The following is a 12,549-nucleotide window of genomic DNA, read 5'->3' as shown; positions in this document are numbered from 1 at the left end:
GACAAAGATTTCCAACCTTGAATATGGAAGTCAATTACTTTGGCTCTTTCACTCATTAAGCTTGTTGCAAAGAACATTCTTAAACCTTCAATTCTTCAATGTTGGCATAAGAAAAATGAAGCAGAGATGTTTTCAGAAGTGAGAAAGAGTTGTCTTTAGCCTCATATTATCAATAGGGTGAATTTATTTATCTCCAGAAGAATGATTCTCACTGGGTGTACAATGAAGCTCATTTCTGAGATGATAGAAAACTGAGATTCACCTGTAATTCATATATTAATAATCAATAAATTAGCAAGCATTTTCTGGGTTTCTATTTAAAAATAACAAAAGACTTGGGACATTTTTAGTGCTCTAGCAAGAAGTGAAGAAAATGTAAGCTTTTGACCTTAGGAAACTGAGAAAATCAGGTAGAAAAGACATACCCACAGAAATCTAGCAAACAGGGATGAAGAAATGGCTTAGTGGTTAAGGCAGTTGCCTGCAAAGCCAAAGGGCCAAGGTTTGATTCCCCAGGACTCACATAGGCAATATGCACAAGGTAGAACATGCATCTGGAGTTCATTTGCAGTGGCTAAAGGTCCTGGCATGCCCATCCCCCTACCTATTTATCCATCTCTCTCACTCAAATAAATAAATTGAAATAAAGCTAGCAAAAAATTAATGCAAGTTCTGCCTGGTGACACAGGCCTGAAATCTCAGCTATTTAGAAGACTGAGACAGGAAAATCACAAGTTGAAGGCTTACCTCAGTTACCGAGTATGTTCAAGGCCAGCCTGGGCAACTTAGCAAAGACTCTATCTCAAAATGGAAGTAAAGGAAAGACTAGGAATATAGTTCAGTGGTAGACCACTAGACTATCTAGCATGAACAATGCCCCTAGTTCAATCCCCAATATTAGTAAAATAAGAGAATACTATCCATAGTAAGCATAACAAGAGAAAAACTCATAATCCAGTCAGAAAGTTCAAACAGAGTTCTAGAAAAAAAGAGAGAATTTTGAGACCTATATTTGGTCAGCAAATTCTTCATCAAGGTGGTACTTCAGGGTTGGAGAGATTGCTTAGTGGTTAAGGTGCTGGCCAGCAAAGCCAAAGAATCCAGGTTTGATTCCCCAGTGCCCACATAAAGCCAGGTGCACAAGGTGGCACATAGGTTTGGAGTTTGTTTGTAGTGACTGGAGGCCCTGGCATTCCCATTCTGTCTGCCTCTTTCCTCTTTTTAAATAAATAAATAAAATATTTTTTTAAAAGATGGTACTTAAGCTGGGATTGTGAACGGTTAGATTCAGATGTATGGAAATTGTAGAATTGAGCATGGGAAAAAGAGGAAAATAGAAAAGTAATGGAAAAAAGAATTTATGTAATTTCAAGATACAGCCCATATTTTTAGTGGGCATCAAAAGGTGGACTACATTCTAAGACAGACATAAACACTTTTGAAATGACCAATGAATACAAAAGTAGATATGAAAAAGATCTTTCTTTGAAATTTTAAAACGTTTCTCATAGTTGGTTAAAATGAAAGCAAAACCAGGTACACTGAAACAGAACTGACTATAGAATTGTTCTGAAATGATTGGGTTTAAAATTGTTCAATAAGCCATAGCTTTCTCTTCCCTATCTGAGCTGGGAACAGAAAACTAGATACATAAGTCAAATCGTAGAGAGAGTAATAAAATACATGTGACATGCTAGCAGAAGAAGGACTATTTGGAGGATTTGGAGGCAGGAAGAAATCACCAAGAGGGAAACAGTGATGATGGGTGATGGGATAGGGCAATTAAAGAGGAGGATGAATAAAAATAAAATATAATGACTACATGTATAAAATGCCACCATACCTAAAAATTTATTAACAAAAAGAAAGGGGAGGGCTGGAAGGATAGCTTAGCTGTTAAGGCATTTGCCTGCAAAGCGAAAGGACTCAGGTTTGATTCCCCAAGACCCACATTAGCCAGATGCACAAGGGGGTGCATGTGTCTGGAGTTCGTTTGCAGTGGCTGGATGCCCTGGTACACCCATTCTCTCTATCTCCCCCTCTCTCTGCCTCTCTCTCTCTCTCTCTCTCTCTCTCTCAAATAAATAATTAAAAATAAAATATTTAAAATAAAAAAGAGAGACTAAATTGCACAATATAATGACTATAGTTAATAACAATGCATTGTATTCTCAAAATTTACTGAATCTCTGTTAATTGCCCTCACAGTCAATAAAAAGTGTATAAATAATATATAAATAAAAAGTATATGATGTGATGCATATGCTAACTGTCTCACACTAGCCTTTACACAATGTATATGTATTTAAAAAAATAATATTGCACACAGTAAATATGTGAAACTGTTGTTTATTTAAAATATATGCAAAAGAATTTTTTTAACACCTCTGAATGAGAGAGAAAATGAATGAGAATGTGACCAGCATGGCAGAATGCTACTACTGGAGAAAGGGGAATATATCCTTTATAGCCTGGCTAGGATGAAGCAATGGACATGCTTGGAGCACCAAATTTAAGGGAGCACTCACTGTTGAAGTCATGTGAGTTCAAGGTTGGTATGTTCATAAACTTGAGAATGAATACCTCCTTAAATTTTGCACCTTAGCAGCCTGACTTGACCCACCCTCATCCCAGCCCTGGTATCGTTCATAATGCTAATAGGAGGACTACTTATGTACAATACTCCTTTCTTTCTTGCCCTAGGTACAAAGCTATTGTCCGGCCAATGGATATCCAGGCATCACATGCACTGATGAAGATCTGCCTCAAAGCTGCCTTGATCTGGATCGTCTCCATGCTATTAGCCATCCCAGAAGCTGTGTTTTCTGACCTCCATCCCTTCCATGAGCAAGAAAGCAACCAAACCTTCATTAGCTGTGCTCCTTACCCACACTCTAATGAGCTGCACCCCAAAATTCACTCTACGGCTTCCTTTCTGGTGTTCTATATCATCCCACTCTCAATCATCTCTGTGTACTACTACTTCATTGCCCGAAATCTGATCCAGAGTGCTTACAATCTTCCTGTGGAAGGCAACATACATGTCAAAAAGCAGGTGGGTGCTTGTGATGGAGTAATTTCCTCCTTGGGGAATGATCCCGTGCATTGCTTTTCAATGCCACTGGCAAATAGAGTATTTAGGTGGCCAAACAACTTGATTTTGCAGTTAGAGAAGGTGGGTGATGTTTCTTTAAGGGCTTGGGGTATGGCTCAGCAGTAAAGTACTTATGTGGCAAGGCCCTAGGATCCATGCCCAGAACTGCAAAAAATGGTTTCAGGAGCTCAGATGGGATGCCTTGTACAAATGCTTCTTTAAACTCTGATTATGATCATCACCCTCTTAGCACATTAGGCAGGGTGGCAATCTTGCAAACTCCAGTTGCATTTGCCTAGGAAGAGAACTACCACATTGCAAAGCAGAGGCAGCAGGGACGTGAGCACAGGCAAAGAAAAGGAATCTGTACCTGATATATGGGAATGAAAATGTCTTTATGAAACCATGACTGTGTAAATGGAATACATACCAATAAAGATAAAACAAATGGCTTATTCAAGCCCAGACTGGATTAAGCCTCTCTGAGCCTCAAATTTCTTACAATAATATAGACTCAGGATGGAGAGATGGTTTAGCTGTTAAGTCACTTGCTTGCAAAGTCTAAGGACCCATGTTCAACTCCCCAGATCCCACGTAAGCCAGATGAACAAGGTGACTCATGCACACAAGGTCACACATGCGCACAAGGTGGCACATGTGTCTGTTCAATTACAGTGTCTGGAGGTCCTGGCATGCCAATTCTCTCTTTCTCTCTCTCACTCTTTCATTAAAAAAAGGCAAATTTGTTGGGCTTGCCTCAAAAATAAATATACACTCCCCCATTTCCCATAAGCCCTCATAATTTCATCCTGGAGGTAAAAGTGGTAAAAACTAGGGGCTTTATGATTTATCAGTTCTTCTTGCCTTCTAGCTGAGATGTAAATCTTTGATATATATGATGGAAAGCAAAAGAACCCTCCCGTTTAAGTGAATAGCTGATCATATTTGTGTAGTACGGCCTTCAAAGTTCTGTTTCCCCCTCAACTACCAAGGAAAAGTGGAAATTGTCAGCACAACTGTCTCCCTACTTGAAAGATATCTTAATACAAGACTCCACTGTGCCTCAAATTATTTCATGAGAAAGAAGTTTCCCTTTGAAGTCCCAGAGAGACTTAAGAGCAAAACGAGAGGCTCATTCACTTTGTCCAATATCCTTCCCTATAGTGTGGTCCAGAAGTGACTACAGATTAAAAAATAGTAATAGGGAGTTATCTGGGCCAGTGAGGAAGAACAAAGCTGGCTGCTTTTTTGAGCATCAGAGGGGATAAGAAATTATTAACTGTCAAGCAAAGAAAGGCATGAAACAGTATGGCTGATAGACTGTACCAGTGCTCTCTAGAGGAAAAAGAAGGCACTTACTAGAATTTCATTGTGCAATCCATTCAAGCATGTAATCAACTTTGTTTAAAGACATTCTCAGCAGCATGTTCTAACTCTATTCTACCTTGAGGGGGTTTCTACTTCTTGGCTTCTTGGCTGTCTCTGTGGTTCTGACTATTTTTCCTTCTGGGTCTCTCTCTCTCTCTCTCTCTCTCTCTCTCTCTCTCTCTCTCTCTCTCTCTCTCTCTCTCATCACCATCATTAAGTCCTATTGAAATCTTTCTATGGCTTTGTGGCCTCATCTTATTGCCCCATTCATGCATTCCCTGTCTATGTCTCTGTCTGACTGTTTGTCTTCCCTCCTCTGACACTGTCCCTGGTCCCTGTATTTCTCTCCTGTGATTGCCTCCTTAGATCGAGTCCCGGAAGCGGCTTGCCAAGACCGTGCTGGTGTTCGTGGCCCTCTTTGCCTTCTGTTGGCTTCCCAACCACGTCATCTACCTGTACCGCTCCTACCACTACTCGAAGGTGGACACCTCCATGCTCCACTTTGTCACCAGCATCTGTGCCCGCCTCCTGGCCTTCACCAACTCCTGCGTGAACCCCTTTGCCCTCTATCTGCTGAGTAAGAGCTTCCGGAAGCAGTTCAATACACAGCTCCTGTGCTGCCGACCTGGCCTGATGAGCCGGTCCCACAGCACTGGCAGAAGCACCACCTGCATGACCTCCTTCAAGAGTACCAACCCCTCAGCAGCCACCTTCAGCCTCATCAATGGAAATATCTGCCATGAAGGGTATGTCTAGACTAGCCCTTGGCCTGGCCTCCAAAGGGATCCCTGAGTTTCTTAATAAGGCTAGCCAGGAGCCCTGGAATCTGTTGCTGTCATCTCTTTACCTTCCAAAGACCCTTCAGGAGGCTGAGTGATATAGGTGGGCATGTCGAATGTCCAAATGAATCCATCACCAGTGTGTCTCAAAGTAAGCCACCAAGGCCAGGTTTCCCATTTTAACTTGTGAGAGCTTCTGACTAAATAGCAAACATTCCCTTTTTAAGAAATGAAACCAAATTTGTAATTATTATTTTAAGCATCAAGCCCTTATATGCAAGCATGGCTATTTGAGTCATAGAAATTATATGAACAAAAGTCTGTAGCAAAACAGGCAAATCATGCATTGAATATCTGCTTTGAGGAAGATATCGCAGCCTCATTTCTTCAAACAGAAGCTAATACTTTAAAATATGACTTGCCTCTTTTAGAAATATCCATAATATGTAAATGAAGAAACAACTTTTATTTACATTTCTGACATGAAAAATCAAGCCTATGAAAGAGTCTAGTGGATGAGCAACAATCTCCATTTATAACACCAGAAGCTAGTTTAATATAAAACAAATCTTAAACATCAATTTTCAAAAGTAACTGAGAACATAGGTGAAGCACTCAGCATATCATTTTAAGGTAGAGATACAACCAAACATACAGACACATATATAAAGCTCCATGCATAGCTGGAGAGAGATATCGCCCACTCTGACCTCTAATTTCATGAAAGTCCTGATTGTTGTTACTTAGTTTTAACCATCATAGGGTCATTCTACCATAGAAAACAAATCTTTTGGGAAGAGAATTGATCATTTTGTTAACGCATAAAAGATAGTATTTATTCTTTGTATACATGTTTTGAGTCAAGTGTGTTTACTCAGATTTAGCTGTCTTTGCTCCTATGAAGCCATAGTTTCAATATAAGGAAGAAGTGATCATGCCTGTGTAGAAATCAGCACGTATTTTTGAATAATATATGGTTCACCTAAGGTTTGTGGAGGGAATGAATGCAATTTCAGTAACATATATTTCTGTCTGAATATGTGTAAGAAGGTTGAAGGGGGCTTACCTTTATGAACTAACTGAAAAGAGCACATATTTCTTTCTTCTTTAAAAGTCTTCATGCAGAAAAGGACCAGGCTGAAATCTGTGTCTCTCTAATTGAATCAAATCTGCTCTAAAAAGTTTGTACTATCTTACTTTAGAAATTCTGCTTTGAATGTTCCTGACCTTAAAGACAGGTCAATTCTGGCAGTGCAAACACATTCACTCATTTTTACTATGCATCCAAGTTCTGCAGATGTTCCCTCACATGTCTCTCTTAATTCCTCAAAGGATTGTAGCTCAAGTTTTCCCTACCTAAGTGAGGTAGAAACAGTAAGCTCTGTTTTCTACATGACACATATGAAAAGATGGTTGTCTATTGATTTGAGAAAAATCTCACTGTGGAGTTTAGGAGTCAGGATCAAGATAATTGTCAAGGTCTGCACTCACAGTTGTACCAGCTGGGACAAAACGTTTCCACTTCTGTATGTAGAAACATGCTTTTATGTATTGTCCATACATGCTTTTTCAGTAATATCTATAGTCTGTAAAGTAAGATAGACCTTGTGGCTAAAAGAATCCAGGTTTCTTGGCATCCTAACTCTGCCTCTAGTTATATGACTTTATGGATCAATTTCCCTTCTCTACACTCATTTTTTTTATGTTTAGAATGAGAAGATAGAGCTGTCCTTTCTAGTGCTAAAATTTTGATTTCATTCATCATTTCTAGTTCTGTCTTGAAAGAACGTATGTGACCCATTTCCTTATAGATGCCCTGCTTCTACTTCCCTTGTGACAATAAGTCCTTCAAATACTAGTCCACACTCCTGTGCACATTGGTGGTATAAAAGCAGGGAGACCTTCTCTTGCTTCAGAGACTCCTTGGAGTCACATGTAAATGTTGCTCCGTGAGCCCGCAGTGTTTTAGAATTAGAACTGAAGGGGTCATTCTGTCTGTCTCTGTATTCAAAGTATACCATTTCTTTTGACTTTCCTTTGACTTCCCAATGCCTGTTATCTTATAGTACTTCCCACAATTTTGTCCTTTTGCCTACCTTCAGGATTCTTGACTATAAATGCCTCTATGCCTAGATTGTTGTTATTATACATCACATTCTGCATGGCTAGAATTCTGGCATATAAAATTAGTCTAAACACTTCTGATCCACCTGTTTCCAGAGGCATTTTAAAAATAGGACTTAGCTTCCTGTCTCCTTCAGTTAACATCACAGCATACATTGCATGTCTCCTTCCTAGTTACTGGAAGAGAGTGAGAAGATCTAGGTGTAGCTATGTGCCCTTGGGCCAATCTTATTACTTCCTTTCAGCTTGTGAATGAAAGCATTGGAGGAAGTCTTTGCCAACTTGTGACCAAGGAGTGGTAAGACTGTATTATGAATCAACTGATGGGTTGACTCAGACCTTCTTACCAGGAAGGACTTAATTGGGCCCCTTCTCTAAGGCAAGCAAAGTTTGATTTAAAAGTCCAGAGCCTAAAATCACACAAGAGAGACCCAAGATCCATGTGGTGTCCCTTCTCTGCCCAGGAAGAGCACGTAGTGCCGGGAGCTAAGACATTTCATGCCTGGCTTCCAAGGATAATCACATTTAACACTTATGTCTTTGGCAAGGGGAAAAAAAATCAATTTTTGCTGTGGAAAACCATCTGTGTTTATTCAATTGACAGATACTACCTTTCAATCTATCTCAAATTGAGCTCCCTGAGGCAGGCAGCTCAGCATTGATAGATTAAGCAATAAACAAAGCAGGCTTTCCACCAACGGCAGGCCGCTGCTAGCAGGGAAGGTGCAGCTGCTATTGGGAGTGCTATTCCATAGCGACCATCCTCCCTGCTTCATGCAGAGCCCCTCCCTGCTGATGGTTTTATGATTCCCCATAAACGTGGAAGGCTAAGCCCAGCTCTTCTGGCTGCTCTGCTCCCCCACTGAACCTGGCCTTCTGCCTCATTAACAAGGCCTCTTTGCCCCACAAATAATTTGGTTTCATCTTGAAGGATGGAGAACCCTTAGGTAAACTATTTAGAGGCTGCCGCAGATGAACCAAGCTCATCTTGTTATGAAAGTGTACAGTGAACAGAAATAAATAACTTGAATGGAAGACACGGACATCCGCAGGTTATAAAGTTCTCGTTTATGTCAAAGAGTAGCAGTTAATTAGGGGTTTTGGTGCTTTGCCATGCATCAGGTGATTTCCAGTGAGAAGGATCAGTATTGTTTAGGGAGTGACATGTTAAATGGCTTTCTCATCTCAAAGGTGGCTTAAGTCACTTTTCCCAGAAGCCAGATAGGAACAATCACCCTGAGGATGTAACTCCATGAGAACTGAATGAATAATATCCCCCTTTATCCAGGTAACATGAGAGGGATGCAGACTTTCTTCCATGTATGCCTTTTACAACCCCACCAGGAGGAAACTGTGGTTACAAGAGTAGATTAGGATTAGTTTTGGGATTCTGGAAAGAACAGAACACATTTTTCACATTTGCCTAACTTTTGGGCACATTTTCATGAAATGGACTCATGGGTGAAAACAAAGGAATTATTTCTTCTTAAGGACTCAAGTTCTGTGTGTGCTGTTCAATGAAACTGAAGCTTGACTTGTTCAATGAAACCCACCAAACATTTATAAAGTATCTTCTGCATCTGGAGTGTCATCCTCCCCCAGCCCCAGGCAGCCACTCCTCTCCTACAGAACAGAGACACACCAAGTTTCATACTGTGCAATCTCTTCTTATGACTTTGGCCTTCAAAGGCAGCCTTTGTGAGGAGAGGGAGAAACAAGAATTTACTCCATCTGAATACATCCAGACCAATCAACAAAGAACACATGCTGAGAACAAACTCCTCTTGTGAAAGCTCCCCTTAGAAAAGCACTCAGTGGAGTTTCAATATTTTTAAATCTTCAATGTTACACATGAAACTCTGAGGAGCCTTGGGTTAGACTATTTCTTGTCCATGATTAATTCAGAAGAATACTTTGCATTTACCTGGTGTTCATGGTCTATAATGTACCTTCACACTCATTACTTCATCAAACCCAAGCTTTCCCCACTGGCCAAAGAACTGAGTTACTTTCTTTACTATGGACATTTATAAATATTAAATTAACTTACTGGTGACCATCTACCATTAGATTAAAAGGCCCGTGAAACCATGAGGCTTAAACATTAAGTGTCAATATCAGACCATATTTTATTCACAGAAAGGCTTATCCAGTTCAATTTCATCTGGTTTTATCTTATTATGATATGAAGTAACTGTGCTTTATTCTCATGGCTGGTTCTGTTTTAATGAAGAAGGGTGCTTGCTGATGATTGTGTTCCCAGTTTATAGAATGTTTGGTACCCCAATGCTAGTCTGCTTAATTCAGTACAAGGCAGTTAACATTGTCATTGGTGATTTATTACTGAGACAACAACACTCTCTCTCATAATTAAGTGGTAGGCTAGGACAAAGAAGGACAATATCCTTGAGGACAAAAACACAGGCCATGGGATGTGTTACATTGTTATAAAACCTGAATGGAGTCCTGTGGCTTTGGAAGCAGTGGGAAGGAAGAGATTCAATGTCACCAAGTACTTATGATAGGCAAAGTGCTATGTTGAACATAGGAAGCAATAGCTCATGAAGATTACTTAATGCTCCTCAGATCACATAGAATAGTCAAATAGCAGAATATAAATGTGTACCCACATCCCTCTTGATTACACATCTATACCACCAATTATTTCCCAAATCCAACCTATGTGAGAAATGAAGCTTACTGGGCCTGATAGAAAGTTCCACTCCCTACTCTAGAAACTGTCCAAAGGCATAATCTAGCAATAGAGTTAAAGAGTATGCACAAGGTGGGTTGAATCACATAGGGTAAGGGCTCATTGAAGCCAAGGCTGAAATGTTCCACGAAAAGGTTAAAAATGGAAGTCCCTCAGTTTAGTTGCATTCAGATCTCATTACTCACCAAAAATACAATTCAGTTGCAAGCAGAAGCCCTAGGAAATCCTCACTTGGTTCCCTAAAAGAAGACAAAATAATCTGGGTGAACAATTCAGGCAAGGTGGCACATAGGCATTCAGAAGCTTGAGACAGGAGGATTGCTGTAAACTTTAAGCCACGCTGTGCTTCATAGTGAGACCTAGTCTCAAAACAAAAAGCAACAATATCAAACATCTTGGTAAAGGACCACATCAAAGACAGGACCCGTGTGAGAACAGTCAATCCAGGTACCTTTTGAATCAATACTAGTTGGAGAAAGAGTGTCTGGGAAAAGCACAGCCACTCCCTCCCTCTCTTCCTCCAAAATGAGTAAGAAATGACAAAGGTTGTTTCTCTGGAGCCTGGGGATCCAGGATACACTAATAGCCAATAATAGGAAAAGATCTCCTGGACCAAGTGATCAGGCCAGGAACTCAGGTATGAAATTAGTAATCTAGGGGCCTAGCCCTAGGTTCCCTGTTAAAATCCCAGACACCACTGTCTCTGTCCTCTCTAAACTTAAACATTTATGAGAGATAAGATTTATTACTTCCCAAATTTAAAATTCACTCCCAGAGTCATATAATAACATGAAAAGATTCATAATTTTATGGTCTTTTGAAGAAGTCATTTTAATGGACAATAAAACCTCATACATTCAAGACCTCATTAGCTCCTAGACAAGCTTGAGATTTATTTTGTAAAACTCAGGACTTCAATATTTAAGATACATTATATAATTTTGTCCTTTTATGAATTGAAGTTTTTCATCATTTTGCCTTGACTTTAACTATTGACATTGCTAATACTCACATACCATTAAAAAAGTAAAACTTGTTTTTAAATTATTTTTTCTATAAACTGCACTTTGCTGATTTGAACATGTTTCCTGCATCAAAGTCATTGGGTTTGGAGTGGTAAAATTTGTCAAAAGTCAATTCAGTGAGTTGTAAAAATACATGGCACACACTTCTTTAATGTCATGTTGTGTTTTGTGTTAAATACTTGCCATATATTTTGTAAATTATGTAATTGTACTTGCTATTGTTAACTACAAATATTTATTGCAGTGGGAAAATGTACTCTGTGTTAAGCAACTCAGAACAAGTTCCAGGTGTGGTACTTAGTGTAAATAAAGTCACGACTCTTTGGAGAAATGAATTGTGTATAAGAAATTCACAATATTAACATGAGTAATTCAGATTCTTGTAACTTCACAAACTTAATGGTGTGGTCATGCAAAACTCTTATCTCTATAAAGTGTGGATGGTAGTTGAATTATTATTTTTCAAGAAATGCTTCCAATGCCTCTTTCAAGTTATCTATTATCTATGTGAAAGGAAGTCAAGTCTAACCTATAATGCTGAATGTTCAAGTGGCAGAGTACAAATTGGTCTCATTTCTAAACATAATTAAGCATAATTTATGGACTGCACAGACGCATGTATCTACTATTCAATAAAAATAGGTGTTGCATGAATATAGTCTGTGGTTCTATTGTCTTTGGATCCTTGGGCCTTCTATATCACAGTGAAATGCAGGGTCTCCTATCTTTTGGTGAATTAGAATAACTGAGATTGTGGCCTAAAATTCTTCATTTAAAATTAAGCACCTAGAGTGATTTCCCAGAGCTACAGTGTTATTGTATTTTCAGTAAATTATTAACTATGGACTGTGGAAATGGCTCAATAGGTAAGACTGCTTGTTGCATAAGCATGAGGATCTTAGAAGGACTGAAACTGCCTGATTTTCATTCCTCAGCACCCACATAAACAGTGTAGGGTGGCCACACACACCTCTATCCCTAGTCCTGTGGGAGGCAGAGACTAGAAAATCCCTACGGCCCACTGCTCAGCCAGTCTGACTAAGGGTTCAGAGAGAGAGACTCTTTCCCAAGGAAATATGTGAATGAGTAATAGAGGAAGACAGCCAACATTCTCCTCTGGCCACCATCTATGTACATAGGAGGGATTTGCAGCTGCACCCATATGTGCATACCTCACAGACATACCACACAACATATCATGCATACTACACACACATACACAAGAAAAAAAAAAAGTCAACTCTACACTTACCCTTTATAGGGAAGCCATCCCCATGCTTCAAGATCATACTATGGAAAAAGGCAGCCAGTGCAGTTATTCAACTGTCCCTTATCCCCACACTTGCCAGCTCCCATCATGATGCCCTCTCAATTGGTGGTTATTATTGTGCTGTTACTCGTTTCTTCACATGTATACTGCAGCATTTTGTATATATTCAAATAAGT

General features: G+C 39.5%; 1 protein-coding gene across 1 annotated transcript in view; it reads left to right on the top strand.

Moving 5' to 3' along the window:
• The window catches only part of Grpr (gastrin releasing peptide receptor), a 44,358-nt gene extending 39,127 nt beyond the window's left edge, over positions 1–5,231 (top strand). The window contains exons 2-3 of the mRNA XM_004667928.2: positions 2,704–3,055; positions 4,829–5,231. Of these exons, the coding sequence (XP_004667985.1) occupies positions 2,704–3,055; positions 4,829–5,218 (742 nt within the window). The 3' untranslated portion in view covers positions 5,219–5,231. The remainder of the gene's footprint in view (positions 1–2,703; positions 3,056–4,828) is intronic.
• The last annotated feature ends 7,318 nt before the right edge of the window (positions 5,232–12,549 follow it).

The sequence above is a fragment of the Jaculus jaculus genome, chromosome X (genome assembly GCF_020740685.1).
Source record: "Jaculus jaculus isolate mJacJac1 chromosome X, mJacJac1.mat.Y.cur, whole genome shotgun sequence".
Lineage (NCBI taxonomy): Eukaryota > Metazoa > Chordata > Mammalia > Rodentia > Dipodidae > Jaculus > Jaculus jaculus.
The sequence above is the reverse complement of the archived record's forward strand: the minus strand, read 5'-3'. Positions and strand labels throughout refer to the sequence as shown.